The following is a 16,286-nucleotide window of genomic DNA, read 5'->3' as shown; positions in this document are numbered from 1 at the left end:
TTATACAAGTGCAAGTTTACATTTCAGACTATTTTAGTACCTATGTAATTTAATGTCCTATAAGTAGCCTTTGCAAATGTAAAGCATAATATTTTAAGAGAAATAAACTTGATAATAAGACATGTACAGAAGAAGCAAAACTTCTTATCTAAGTTAATTTTCTTAGCATACAGTACATATTTCACCTTACATACACACACACACACACACACACACACACACTCACACACACATTTTTCCCAATAATTTGGTGCCTCTCACAACATGCAAATTAAGAATTAATGGTGTTTCTTAATGTCATACAAGACAGTGAACCAGTACATTGTGTTAAAGTTTAAAGAAATAATTTGATTAAAAAAATTGAGACCATTTATTACCTCTCAGAAACTAACATTTTAGAAAAGCAGGGAAAATTCTGCACAGCATGATTCTCTTGGGGCAAAGATGATATTTAGTTAGTTCTTTGTTTATGTGCTGGTCAGTATAGTTCTTTTTCTTTTTTTTTTTTATAAAAACTCACTATTTATGGTATCCTGTGATGCCAAATAAATGGAAACCACAACCTATATTTATTCTATATAATGGTATAATGGATAACTTCAGGATAATTTTTAAATATTAAGAATGGCAATTCCAAAAGACTTAAAGCTCTCATTAAGCATATCACCTAGTCTTGATAGATGCTCAATGAACATTGGTTGAATTGTTGAACTGAATTCCCAGTCCTCTTTACATCATGACTGAGAGTTTTTCTTTTAACTACCTTCATATTCTCCATATAGGGCCAATGATATTAAGTATTTGTGAATTAAAATATTTTCTAAGAGAATTCTGTATGCCAAAGTGTCACTGAAAAAGCCATGGGGGTAAAGAAAAATGTTTAGTCTGGAAACACTGGCTGAAAGTCTTTGACCATTGCTGTTAATAGTTGTAAAAGTAACTTCAAGAGGTCATCTCCGAGTGATCGCAAACAATATCCAAGAACTAAATTAAATTGCGATACTTGGAAGTCAATTGCACTACATGAGTGTAATTATCTTACAAAGATTTAAGAACTTGAAAAAAATCTTAGGATGACATTTCTAAGATGTAAATGTTTGCTATTCCTCAAAAGTGTCTTATCTGAAAACATATTTTTGTTTCTTTCTGTAGTGCTCCTGGAAGTGGCCCTATGTTCAAGTCAACGACTGTTACTGTGAGAGAAAATTGTAATGAAATTTCCCAAAGAGCTGTTGTGGATTCAGTTAATAACCAGGAAGATTTTAAATGCGCTTTGATTCATAGCCAAGAGAAGGCTAAAGATGTTACCACTCTTGCTGCAGATCCAGAAAGCACAGAGAGTTATACAGTCAAAAATAACCAACTTGAAGATCAAGCCCAGGGGATTCACAGACACAAAATTGGCTTTTCTTTTGCATTTCCAAAGAAAACATCCGTGAAACTGGAGTCCTCAGCTGCAGCCTTCTCTGAATACAACGATGATGCCTCTGTGGAAAAAGGATTTAGCAGAAAAAGTAGATTTGTCCCGGGTGCTTGTCATCTTCAACTATCTTCACCAACAGATGTGCTTTTGAATTCCGTGGAGAAAGCAAACTCTTTTCATCCACCAGAGGGAATGTGCACTGACAAAGAAACTGCTCAAACTCAAGAGATGAAAGAAGTTTCTAGTGAAAAAGATCCATTATTATTACCTCCATTTTGCCAGTTTCAGCTCCCTTCATCATCTGATGCAGATAATTGTCAACATTCAGTCCCTTCAGCAGATCAGATTTCACCAGAAGATGTTCTTATTAATGAAGACACACCTATAAATGGTAACACTTCTGAATTGCTAGGAAATAAATCCATAGTTCTTGATATGGCTAATGACAACATGTCTTTGCAAGCTACCGCCAAGGAAACTGTTGTGACATCCACGATTGAAGTTGAAAATAAAAATCACGGCCTGGATATGTTGACCCCTGTAAATTCTGAAGAGGATAATATAACCTTACATAAGAAAAAAGATTTATATAAAAGACCATGTGAGCCATTTATACCTGTACTCAACAAAGATGGATCCACAGTTCTTCAGTGGCCATCAGAAATGCTGACATACACCACCACTCAACCATCAATTTCCTATAGCTGTAATCCTCTCTGTTTTGACTTCAAGTCCACTAAAGCAAACAACAAGCTAGATAAAAATAAGCTGCCCTTAAGTGATCTTTCTTCTCCACAGAAGGGAGAAGAAATTTACAAGAACCCAGTTTTGGATTGCAAGGATACATCTATGGCAGGACTCACTGATTATGAAATTGGAGGTAGCAGAAATGGACGTACCCAAGTCACTTCTCATTTGACTGACGATACTGTCTCCAATAGCTGTGATTCTGGAAAAAATGAGAGTTTGGGTCAGAAGTATAAAAATATTTCCTGTAAGATCAGAAAAACAAAAAAATATACTTTTACTAAAAATCAGATAAAGCGAGATGCTCTAGATGGGAAATACAACAAAATAAGATTGAAAAATACTCATGAACACTGGTTCCATAAAAGTAGAAGAAAGAAAAAAAGAAAGTTATGTCACCATAATTATGGAGCAAAAACCAAAGAATCAGAAACTCGTTTCAACATGGAAACAGAAAATAGTTACACTGATACAACTAGGAAAAATCTACTAGAAACAATTTCAGAAAAACAGTTTTTAGCTGCAGAGCAACTATTGGACTCACAGCAATTACCTGATAAAAGGCCCAAATCAACATCCATATACTTAAGTGAAAATGAAGAAACATGTAAAATCTGGAACACTGAATACAATAATAATAATATTATCAGTTCTAAAAACTACTGTAAAAACAGTTCAGTTGTCTTAAATGGACAGTCCAATTCAACAATGATACATTCTGCAAAACATAATTTAACATACTCCAGAACATACTGTAGTTGGAAAGCGAAAATGTCCAGCTATAGTCATGATCACAGATGCCTAGTTCTTCAGAATGAAATGAAATGCATGAGTCAGAGCCAGGCTGTTAAAAGAGGTTATAATTCTCTCATTAATGAATCAGAAAGATGCCATCAAAAGCGTAGACAACATTCATATTCTTATTCTTCAGACGAAAGTTTAAATCGACAGAATTATCTACCAGAGGAATTCTTGAGGTCGCGTCGTGCTTCTGCTCCTTGCAAACCTAAGAGGAAACAGAGGAGAAAAAGAAGCAGATTCCATGTGGGTTTTGAAGCTTTGGAACTCAAAGAGAAAACAGATGATCCCAAGAAAGGGAATTCTTCCCTACATTACCGGGATGAAATAATAAGTGAAGACGGAAAAGAGGAAGTAAAACCACAGGAAACTGCGGATGTCAAAAGGAACTCAGAACAGCTAGACCAAGTAGAAAATAAACTGGTTTTGCCCATCAGCAGTCCTCTTCCTTCTGAAACCAATGAGGAAAGCAGGCAGGTTGTAATGGAGACCACTTCTGGTGAACTGTCAGAGATTTCCAGTGAACCCGCCACATCAGCTCACACAGTTAGTGCCCCTGTAAAAGAAGGAATGGACAGTACCTTGCTTGAACACAAAGAAAGAGGTGAGGATACAAATATCAATGAAAAGCAAATTCCCTTCAAGGTGCCTAATGTTGAAAGGAACTTTAGACAGTCACAACCCAAATCATACCTTTGTCATTATGAACTGGCTGAAGCCCTTCCACAAGGCAAGATGAATGAGGCATCGACTGAGTGGCTGTGTTTTAATTCAGCAATCCTTAATGCGCAACCACCACTGCCATTCAAAGAAGCACACGTCAGTGGCCATACCTTTGTGACAACAGAACAGATCCTGGCTCCCTTAGCTTTACCAGAACACGCATTATTGATTCCGATAGAAAACCACGACAAGTTCAAAAGTCTGCCATGTGAAGTGTACCAGCACATCATACCGCCAGGCATGCTGGCCAACAAGGTCAAGTTCACCTTTCCCCCGGCCGCCCTCCCACGCCCCAGCGCCCCGCTGCAGCCCCTGCCTTCGCAGCAGCCCCTGCGTTCTACCTCCGTCACCGCTGTCCACCACACTGTTTTACAGCAGCATGCGGCTGCCGCTGCGGCCGCGGCGGCGGCTGCGGCTGCAGGAACCTTTAGAGTGCTGCAGCCGCACCAACAGCTTCTGTCCCAGGTCCCAGCGCTCTCCAGAACATCCTTACCTCAGATCTCAGTAGGACCAGCAGGACCAAGGCTTTGTCATGGGGGCCAGCCAACTTTTGTTGCCCCTCCTCAGATGCCAGTCATCCCAGCTTCAGTCCTTCACCCTAGCCACCTGGCTTTCCCACCTCTGCCCCATGCCCTCTTCCCTTCCCTGCTCTCCCCGCACCCTACGGTCATCCCACTGCAGCCCCTATTCTAGTCATCACCATGAAAGGGAAAGAAAACACCCATGTGAAAACTACTGCCGTATGTGTTCATGCTCATTAAGTGGATAATAGCCTACTTAAATGGTGGAAATAAACTAGCTAAAATATGGCTTCATTGATATGAGATCACTTACTATAAGTGTAATGATGCAAATAAATTCTTAAGCTTCTGATATATAATATTAAGGCACTGAATAGTTTGAAAATCAATATAATCTATGCTGTATATCAAAATGATGTCTTAAGAGTATGTATAATGTATATAAAATATATTTATAGTACTGTAATTTATGTTGTAAAGTATGCCCTTCATTTTTTTTAATCTTTGTGTATTTGCACCTATTTAATGTTTAGACAAAGCTGATGGCACTATGTTTTGTACCATGTTCCTTGAAACTGTAAATTCAGTGAAAAATATCTCTTGCAATAAATTTTTGTTAAATATTTAAGTAAATCAAATGCTTGTTTTTAGTTGGTTTTCATGGGGATTGTATAGTAACAATAGGTTTTGAATTTATATTGTTTCCTCTGTTTATTGGCATCTCTGAACCTCAGAGGCTCAGCAAAGCATCTTTGCCACTCTGTTGGTACTTATACTATAATATTGTCTTTCAGAATAACAAGTCTATTTGCTTTTCTGTTTTTCATAATGTTGCATATACTCAGAGTTTATTATATTTCATGAACGCTTGGTCTAGATAATGAGCCATGGAAATTCTTGTTAACATAATATTAATATTTGGTGGAGTGGAAGCAAATAACTACAATATGCAAAGTATTTAGTATTCTTCCCGGGACTATAAAACAGTACTAGTAGATAAGACATAGCAAGTAACCAATATAAGTTTTTATGACATTTTTGTATGTCAAAAATTATCAAATGTATTGTGTTTATTTTTAATTACTGCAGGAAATATATATATTATTCATATATATATATATGAATGTTGGCATGGATTAAGGAATAAATTTAATTAATCACTAACCATTATATAACATCTTGCAAAGAATGGCATAAACACAACCTGGACGTATTCTTAACTGAAAATCTGGAAGTGGGAAAAGGAGTAAATAAATAGCTCTTCCTTCTGCAAATCTTTCTAGTAGACATATTTCTATCATATTTCCAAATCACCTAGGAACAATTAGAAAGTCTTCACTTTACCCTTCCAGATTCTGTTCTATTTTTAATGACTTCAGCATTTTCATTCACTCAAGTGCTGCTTCTATGTGTACTCAAGAATATAATTATTTAATAGAAAAATAGAGATTATCACACTTTCCATGACAGTTTTCTAATGTGTACCTACCCCAGTGCAAGGCACTTGTTAAGACAAAGTCTACATGCCTGATAGAGAAGATTCAACTCACTAAGTGCAAATAATGAAGGATTATGGTAGCCTAGCAATGAATCCAAGGAAAAGAGAGGCCTACTGAATCCGTCTAAAGGGAGAACAACTTTTAAGTGATCCTGCATGGAAGAAATGCTATTTCATAAGTTCATTGTAAGAAGTGGTTATCCTAAAAATATTTAGCACAAGCATATATTCCCATAGCAGAATAATATACTGAATTCTACTTTAACTAGAGAAATAAGAGAGAAAAAAATCTGTTGTCTACTTCCTTTATTATGTGCACTAATAATCATTGATTTAAAGGTTTTGCTGCAAAATGGTTGTGAAAGACTGTGTGATTGACAAATAAGAATGAAAAGTAATGAGAAGAAATTTTATTTCAAACACTCTAAGATAACATGTTCTAAAAATGATAATTAAAATTGGAATGGGTGTTTTTTTCCCCAAGCAAAATATTTGAAACTATCTTTGAAGATACTATATTACGAGATGGGACTATCTACTGAGGAATGCTGACCCAGTTTGTTTTTAATAACAGAAGAATTGTTGCTTCTGCTGTTTAAAATCAAACCAGGTGTTTCACTTCAAAATATGCAGATTCCCCCCTTCTTTTTGTCATCTTTTGACAATCATCCCACACATTCACCTAGTAGCTTTTATTCTTATTCTTATTCTTTAATTCTTTTTCCCCCTGATCTTTTCCTTCTTTATGTCACTATATAAATCATTTGTATTTGTGTGGGTATCTCTTTCTCTATTATCGCCCTTTTAGTTTGCCTTCAATTCTGTTGCTCACTTACATTTATTTTTGTTAAATAACACAGTTAGGTAGTCTAATTTTACTTGTAGCAGAATATATCTGTTTAGTTACTGTATAATAGATATTTCTAGCAAGTTTGAGGAGGAATGTTTTCACTTAAGACTAATTGAAACTCAACTTGGTAGACAAACTGATTTGTTTTCATGGATACCAGTGACTGAACAAGAAAAGAATGTTAGTTGAGTATGTTGAAGCCATTCTTACTACTAAGAATTCATTTAGATACTTAATATCTTTGACTGAAGATCAGTCATGAGCAGAGCAATTACACAGGTTTGTCAGGGTGGACTTGTCAAGCAATGAAGCCACGAGAGGATCACCAGTCAAGCACATATTAGTGGTGGCAGGAGTCAGGCCAATATAGCAGTCATATTCTGGGAGTAGGCTTGGGTACTGTCTGATGGCTTGTCCATAAACACTGGAGCTAAAATCCTAGTCCCATCCAGGTATAAATTATTATACACTCTATCTAATTGGGAAATTTTATTCTAACACCATCTTTTTTCATTTCATGCAAACATTTCATGCAAAGATGAAATGTTTTCATTTCACTCAAGGAACATTTGATGCAAAGATGGGCACAATTAAGATATTGTATGGACCTAAAAGAAGCAGAAGATATTAAGAAGAGGTGGCAAGAATACACAGAAGAGCTATACAAAAACGATCTTCATGACCCAGATAACTACAATGGTGTGTTCACTCACTTAGAGCAAGACATCCTGGAATGAGAAGGCGCTTGGGCCTTAGGAAGCATCACTATGAACAAAGCTAGTGAAGGTAATGGAATTCCAGTTGAGGTATTTCAAATCCTAAAGGATGATGCTGTGAAAGTGCTGCACTTAATATGCCAGCAAATTTGGAAAACTCAGCAGGGGCCACAGGACTGGTAAAGGTCAGTTTTCATTCCAATCACAAAGAAAGGCAATGCCAAAGAGTGTTCAAACTACCACAAAATTGCACTCATCTCACATGTTGGCAAAGTAATGCTCAAAATTCTCCAAACCAGGCTTCAACAGTACATGAACATTGAACTTCTACATTTTCAAGCTGGATTTAGAAAGGGCAGAGGAACCAGAGATCAAATTGCCAATATCTGTTGGATCATCGAAAAAGCACGCGTTCCAGAAAAACATCTACTTCTCCTTTATTGACTACACCAAAATCTTGGACTGTGTGGATCACAACAAACTATGGAAAATTCTTACAGAGATGGGAATACCAGGCCATCTGACCTGTCTCTTCAGAAATCTGTATGCAGGTCAAGAAGCAACAGTTAGAACTGAACATGGAAAAACACTGGTTCCAAGTCGGGGAAGGAGTACGTCAAGGCTGTATATTGTCACCCTGTTTATTTAACTTATATGCAGAGTACATCATGAAAAATGGTAGGCTGGATGAAGCACAAGTGTGAGTCAAGATTGCTGTGAGAAATATCAATAACCTCGGATATGCAGATGACACCATTCTTATAGCAGAAAGTGAAGAAGAGCTAAAGAGACTCTTGATGAAAGGGAAAGAGGAGAGTAAAAAAGTTGGATTAAAACTTAACAGTCAGAAAACTAAGATCATGGCATCTGGTCCTATCACTTCACGGCAAATAGATTGAGAAACAATGGAAACAGTGACAAACTTTTTTGGGGGGGCTCCAAAATCACTGCAGATGGTGACTGTAGCCATGAAATTAAAAGATACTTTTTTCTTGGAAGAAATGCTATGCCCAACCCAGACAGCATATTAAAAAGCAGAGACATTACTTTGCCAACCAAAGTCTGTCTAGTAAAAACTATGGTTTTTCCAGTAGTCATGTATGGATGTGAGAGTTGGACTACACATAAAGCTGAGCACCGAAGAATTGATGCTTTTGAACTGTGGTGTTGGAGAAGACTCTTGAGGGTCCCTTGGACTGCAAGGAAATCAAACGAGTCAATCTTCAAGGAAATCAGTCCTGAATATTCAATGGAAGGACTGATGCTAAAGCTGAAGCTCCAATACTTTGGCCACCTGATGTGAAGAACTGACTCATTTGAAAAGACCCTGATGCTGGGAAAGATTGAAGGTGGATTGAGAAGGGAATGACAGAGGATGAGATGGTTGGATGGCATCACCGACTCGATGGCCATGAGTCTGAGTAAGCTCTGGGAGTTGGTGATGGACAGGAAAGCCTGGCATGTTGCAAGTTTATGGGGTTGCAAAGATTTGGACATAGCTGAGAGACTGAACTGAACTGAACTGAACTGAACCACCTCTTACTCACTTATATCTGGTCTGCTATTTATAAGAATCACTAATAGCATTTGTTATCATAAAGAAGAGTTATTTGGGATATACTGAATAGAATAAAACCTTAACACGGGAAGTAACAAGTAACTACTATTGCTAAATAATAAAGAACTCACATTGCGTGACAGGAAGGAAACAGGGAAACTCATCCACAACTAGGACAATTTTTCTGTCTCCCTCCCTCCTCTCTCAGATTTTTGTATATCAAGTGTTGGAGCCCTGTATGACATGTCCACAAGACATCTCAACCTACATATTTGCTATGTATTTTGAACCCATAACTCAAGTCCATGATCTTCCATTATAGGTACCACTGAAACACATTATTTGTCCTGTGTTCCAAAGCTCTGTGAATGTTATTATAAAAAATAAAACCTGTTCCAAGTCAGAAGCCAGGGTGTTAGAATGCCCATGGAAAGTCAATCAATGAAGCCTTTTGCTTTGTTTCCTTAAGTTTTTCTCAGATACTTCTCACTAGTATATTCTAAATAGTTCTAGTCCTAGTAGTTCATAGTTGAATTGCTGAATTGCTTTTATAAATTAATGTCTCTTTTCCCAATTTCCCATTCATATGCTCTATCTTCCATTGCTGCCAGGGCTTCATTTTTTTTGGGCTTCCCTGACGGCTCAGTGAGTAAAGAATCTGCCTGCAATGCAGGAGCCACAGGAGATACGGGTTCCATCTCTGGTTGGGAAGATCCCCTGGAGTAGGAAATGGCAACCCACTCCAGTATTCTTGCCTGAGAAATCCCATGGACAGAAGAGCTTGATGAACAACAGTCCACGATGTCACACAGAGTTGGACACGACTGAGCACACAAGCACAGCAAAGTCGCGTCACGACTCTCCTCTACTTTGAAGGTTCTTCTGAGTTCTCAACTATTCTCAAGATAAACGTCAAAGTTCTTAGCATGTCACAGAAAATCTATGGGGAAGCAGGGGCCAGCTTTCCTACTTAGCATCATCCATTCCAGAATTCGTCTAGGCTAATCACTCTATTCTATTTACACTTATCAGGTTTGTGTGAGCATGTTCTGTTGTCCTGCAATGTCCTCCTGCCTGTTTCTCTTCACTTCACTAACTACTAATGAGCAACAATTTGTGTTAGTTTTTCTAAGGGATTCTTACCCAGATTTCTGCTGTCTCCAGGTGTTACCCTCCTATCCTCTATCTTCACCTGGAATTTTTGTGCTCAAATATTGTTATGAAGTATTCTCTGTGCTGGATATATTGTCTTGTTCTTGAAATCTACTGGATTAAGAGCTCCTTAAGTCCAAGTGCATTTGATGCATAGTAAACAATAAATTTCTTAAATGTGTTGGAAGAATGCAATTAAAAGCTGTGCAGAGTGTATCACAAAGTTCCAGAGCTGTTACCCATTTCTACTCTAAACTGGTCCTAAATCAGTCATTAGTCTAAATTAAAATATATTTTTCCAAAATAATTAGGGTTTCAAAACACCACTTAGCATGAAGAACTTATTTTTAATGGAATTTTGAATTATTTAAAATAGAACTAAGCAATCATGAAACCATGATTTGAACACTTTTTTTTTTACCCTTGGAAGAAAGTATAGCCTTCTACCTATTTTTCATCTCTATTTGTAGTTGTCACTAGACATTAACATATCTTGTCAGACACAAAACTAGATATTGGTATAAATAAATGAGAACATAACTACCACTTGGATATTCAAACCCAGTAAAAGAGGTAGACATGAAAAATCTTATATTGAGCTATCCAAAGTTTGCTCTTTCAATATTGGTCTATCAAAATGTGTTGACTTATGTTTACCAATGCCTTCCCCCCCGCCACTGTACTGTATTTTCCATTTCTATTCTTGTTTTTACTTTTTCCCCCTCTGTTTATTTGCCTAGCTGAGTCACTATCCTTGGGAGTGAAAGTTGCCACCAGGGATGCTTTCTAATAAGCTGTTTATTTTCTCTTACAAATAAAATGGTAACGGTTTAAGGCTTACTTAGGTTATTAGTTGAGGTCCAAGTCTTGATTTAGAGGCTTCAGTAAAAGGCCATGCAGTTTTTCCTGAGGTGTTGAGTATGACTGAAGCCTAGCTCACAATCTGGCAGCCCTTTGGATTCTGTCCCCCTTCCCCAGACCCAGCATGGGCTACATTGCTACCAAGAAAGCAACTATTATTCCTTCACTCAAAGGCACATTGCTCACTAGGGGAATATCCTTTTATTTATTCATGTGTGCATGCCTCCTCAGTTGCTGAGTCGTGTCCAGCTCTTTGCAACTCCATGGACCGTAGCCCGCCAGGCTCCTCTGTCCATGGGATTTTCCAGGCAAGAACAATAGATTGGGTTGCCATTTCCTTCTCTAGGGGATATTCCCAACCTAGGGACTGAACCTACATCTCCTGCATTGGCAGGTGAATTCTTTACCACTGCACCACCTGAGATGCCCCTTTATCTATTCATCGAGCCATCTTTCAGATTAGCACTTGCTCAGCGCTTTCAACACTTGGGAACATAGGCTGTGGAACATACATGAGCCTGGAAGCTCCTGGTATAAAACTATAACAAGCTTTTCTTTTCTTTTACTCTCCTAAAATCTTATTTTTAAGTAACCTAACTATTTTCATTTTTTACCCTTTTTTGGGAATATTTTGAATATATTACTTACATATTTCATAGTATTTTCCTTTTTAGGATTCTGGTTTTAAATGCTATGTTTAAACTTTTTGTAAATTACTTCCTAACATTTTTATGGAGTATATTTTCTATTTACTTAATATATTCATGCTATTTAGAATATTATATAAATTTAATTTTAAGGAATAAGTCTCAATATATTCAGTGGAATTAGTCATACTTTGTGGTTTAGTATTATTACCTTCCATATCTAGTTTGTATTGATTATCTCTAAGACTATCTTAATTCTCTCATGGAATATTAATTTCACTTCCTTCCTCAGTATATTTATTGATAGTATAGTCAGAATGCATAAGTTCTGTGGGAAGTGCCTACATGTGAATTAAAGGAGCTTTGATGACATGCCTTACCTTAACCCTTCAAGCTCTTCCAAAAGTTGTCTTATTCTTTTCAGTACATAATTCCTATAACCAGGAGCTATACCCAGAACTGAATTTTCATTTTACCAACAGAACTAAGATTAATGTTCTTGGAAACAGCTCACTTCATCTTGCTTTATGAGCTTAGTTCAACAACTGGGCTTCTAACAGGAAAATCCTCTCAACACATAAACTTGGTCTCCCTACTTAGCCCATGACCTCCTTTAGAATAAAACTAGATTTTTTTTTTTCTTAAAAAGCTATTGGAGAATACTTGGTTTACAATGGTGTGGTAGTTTCTGCTGCACAGCAAAATGAATCAGCTCTACGTATATCCAAGAAAAGAGGGATATCTGCTCATGCAAAACTAGATCTTAAGCTTGTTCCTAACTCTTATCAGCACTACACCATGTTCTGGTGTTTATCTATTTCTGTCATCCCAGTTAATTCAACATTTTGTTGTTCCCTAAACTTGCTACCTGAGCACTGTACCTTAATCCTTCTCGTTGTGCTTGTTGAAGCTAACCTCTGTACTTGAGTAAATTATGGGGAGTCCAAAATGCTTATTGACTTACATATCATGTTCCCTTCTTTGTTGCAAATTCCAACATATTCTTGGTCTGAGCCTGCCCCGATTGTAAACTCAAGGAGAGTGAATTTTTTAAAATCCAGCATTTCAGTTGGATTACTATTGTGAGCTATATTAAATTTGCCATATACTTTTGAAAACAATAAAGTTTCAAATTAATTCTTTGAATTTCAGCTCATCTGCTGATGTTTTTCAACTTAGTTTTAATCTAAATGATTTTACAAGTGGATATCACTTTAACTTATATAAGTTTGTAAGTCATTAATCTTCATATTAAAATGGTACACCTAAAACTGATTATAGATTTTATTAAATGGCTTCTATCTCTAGAACAATTGTACTGAAACAAAAGTGATAGAAATATTAATATGTTATACTGAGATGAAAAATCTATTTTCTACTCTGAAATGCAGTTCTCCTGACCATGACCTTTGAGAAGACATAACATTTGATAGATAGTATGAAACATAATATTTTAAATACATTTTAAACTTTAGCAATTTTAATCACATTTTTCATATCCAAAATTGCCAGTGTGCTTGCTTATCTGCTATTCTAATAGATAATAGTAGTTTGGCACTATCTTTTGCAAATGCTAAACAAAGATTTATTTGTAAAATTGAAATCAGAGGATTTCTCTACTATTCAGATAATATAACATTGTTCTTTTATATAGATAATCTCTGCCTAAATGTGCCAGCATAGAAGGGATTCTACAGAAATGCTTTTGTATACTGACAAGTGTAGCTACTATTGTAGGGTTGCAATTAAAGCTCATATAGTCATACTCTCAAGTTATTAGAGTCCCCATCTATACAAACTGCAATCAGTTTACTAAGAGTAGGGATGCTTAAGTGCCTATGAACATAGTGTTTTAGATGGAGTATAAATATAATACTCTCTCTGCATGAAAGTAATACACTGCAGTATTTATATACACAAATTCAAATTGAATCCACCTATAAACTCTGCGTTCCCTGCTTGGGGCTTCCCTGGTAGCTCAGATGGTAAAGAATCTGCCTGCAATGCAGGAGACCCAGGTTTGATTCCTGGGTTGGGACGATTCCCTGAAGAAGAAAATGGCAACCCATTCCAGTAGTCTTACCTCAAGGATTTCATAGACAGAGGAGGCCAATAGGCCACAGTTCATGGGGTTGCAAAGAGTTGGACATGACAGAGTGACTAACACTCACTTACAAACTCTGAGCTCAGAGTTTAGTGAGAAAATGCATTTTTCTTTTTTAAGCTCATGCTATTTTTTAATCAAGTTACTTGGAACTTGGAAGCTCTGTACAGTACTGAATGCATTTCCCTTCCCTTCCCTCTGGTCCCAGGCACATGTACAGCATTCTCGTCACTCCCTGGACATCTTAGACATTGTCGCTTGGACAATGCTGCTCTCTCTTTTCGGTCACAGTCAAGAGGGTAAGTGAAACAGGCCACACTGATTCTATGTCATGCTCTCCTGTCATGCCTTGCAAGAACAACACTTGGAACTTTCTGAATGGAAATATTGGGACATTTTAAAGGGGTGGAGGGGTTACAAAGTGAGAATGTAAATGTTAAAATCAAGTGCTGAATAAACTTTCCTTAGAAATAAGTTCAGCCATTAACAAGAGGTTAATGTTTTAGTACCGACTCCGGCTCTTTGCACTCAGATATGCTGCATTCCTCCCAAACTCCCTTCAAATCTTCATTCTATTTCGAAAAACACTGTCATTCCTGCTTCAGCAAGGACTACATTTTCTGAAGTTGAAATGATTCAGTTAGGATTAGCACTCAGGGAAGGCACTGGCAGACCGTTTCAGCTGGCCATGATGGTCATCACTCCTAATTCCACAGGAACGCAGAGCTTGAGACATTGGTATTCCAAACCCCAGACCTGAGGATGAGTTTTATGTCTCCAGATATACATTGTGGAACAGACACACACACACCCATACACCTTTCAAGAACTGCCTGGAATTCCTGGATGTTGGTCCCTAAGCAAGATGCTATCCTCTTGTCTCTCCACAGTAGCAATTAGGAAGTAAAAAGGGATATAACCTCAGATACACAGGGTGAAGATGGGAAAAATTTTCCTAACTCCTTGGAGAACAGTAAGATGCATTCCTTTTCCATGTTATCAATAAATCTCATATTTCTTTAGGTCTTCCATGGAAAATGCCATGATAATTATTCTAGTAAATTATTGAATAGATAACTAGTAAAGTTGCTTGTCTTCAGTATTGATCAGCAATGAGGGGGCTGACTAATCGATTTTTGCCTAATAGAATTCCAGGCTGTGACTACAGTATTCTTACTTTGAGATACTCCTTCAATTTAACTTGTTTAGGTTGACTTGTCTCTTATGACCATTTATGTCTACTATGTTCTAGGACTCTACTAGGTGCTGGAGAGGCAGAGATAGGAAAAAAAAAACTTTCAATAATGAGTTTAGAATTGAAAGGAGGAAGTAGATAAGTAAATCGGCAATTTTAATATAGTGGGCTGCATATATAATAAACATGATAAACAATATATTAGGAAAGAGACTATGCCACATTAAGAAAACAAAAGATCAAAAAGGGATCTTTTTGCTAGATGAGGCTGAGAGATAAACAAAAGACAGATCATTAAGACTTTATTGTTGAGGGTGTCAGAAAGACAAAGTTTCAAGCAGCAGCAAGCAAGTAATGTTGAATAGATATTCTAGCAGTTAGATAACCTAAGGCTATTTAAGAGTTGACTTTATAGGAGAAGTTTTCAAAGAGAGCAAGAGAGGATTTAAAAATAAAATTTGAGTCTCAGGTCTGATCCATTTGGCCAATGTGATCATTTACCAATAATAAAAAGACAATATAAGAGTGGAAGAAAGTGTACAAAAGTTGGAGAGCATAGCAGAAAGGAAAATAACATATTCAATTTTTTGATACATTAAATTTGAGACATCTAGAATATATCCAAATTGAGCTGTCTTGCAAATACATAAATATGTAGTAAAAATTCTCATAACTGAAATAATCAGAGCTGGTTTGTGGTCAGTTATTTGACTGAAGTGGAAAGCACACATTATGGAACGGATGCACATTGGGATAGCCCAAACATCGTATATTAATCTATTGTCTTATTGGGTATTAAATTCACCAATATTGTACTATAAGCCCAAGGCCTTTTCCCTGAATATTTTTTCTACCCATTGAAGTTATGAAGTCATCTTTTCTCGTATAAGTAAAGTGATAGTCGCTCAGTCATGTCCAACTCTTTGTGATCCAATGGACTGTAACCTGCCAGGCTCCTCTGTCCATGGGATTCTCCAGGCAAGAACACTAGAGTGCGTAGCCGTTCCCTTCTCCAGGGGATCTTCCCAACCCAGGGATTGGACTGGGTCTCCCGTGTTGCAGGCAGATTCTTTATTCTCTGAGCCACCAGGGAAGCATCCATTGTAAACTAAGGATTTTAGTTAATAATAGTATGTCAACATTGATTCAGCAATTGTAACAAATACACCACACTAATGCATGCTGTTAATAATTGGGAATTGTGTGATAGTGAAGGGATCTGTATGAGAACTCTCTGTATCACCTACTCAATTTTTCTGTAATTATTTAACTGTTTTATAAAAAGTCCATTAATTAAATACAGACACACACAAGCATACCACACACACCTTTACAACTAATTTAGCATGTGATCTTGGACAGATCTCTCTTAACTGCAATTTACTTGTCAATAAACTTGGATTGTTAAAACAGATTTCATATGAAGATTAATTTAAAATGTAAGAATGTCAAATATATCAATGTAATAGAAAAGAAAATTACTGAACTTCAGT

At 36.9% G+C, this 16,286-nt stretch overlaps 1 protein-coding gene across 2 annotated transcripts in view; it reads left to right on the top strand.

Annotated features, from left to right (window-relative positions):
- The window catches only part of ZNF804A (zinc finger protein 804A), a 319,312-nt gene extending 310,995 nt beyond the window's left edge, over positions 1-8,317 (top strand). For both annotated transcript variants that reach the window (XM_020898615.2, XM_070475903.1), the window contains exon 4: positions 1,153-8,317. In XM_020898615.2, the coding sequence (XP_020754274.2) occupies positions 1,153-4,384 (3,232 nt within the window). In that variant the 3' untranslated portion in view covers positions 4,385-8,317. The remainder of the gene's footprint in view (positions 1-1,152) is intronic.
- The last annotated feature ends 7,969 nt before the right edge of the window (positions 8,318-16,286 follow it).

The sequence above is a fragment of the Odocoileus virginianus genome, chromosome 13 (assembly GCF_023699985.2).
Source record: "Odocoileus virginianus isolate 20LAN1187 ecotype Illinois chromosome 13, Ovbor_1.2, whole genome shotgun sequence".
NCBI lineage: Eukaryota > Metazoa > Chordata > Mammalia > Artiodactyla > Cervidae > Odocoileus > Odocoileus virginianus.
This window is presented reverse-complemented; position numbering and strand designations above follow the sequence as displayed.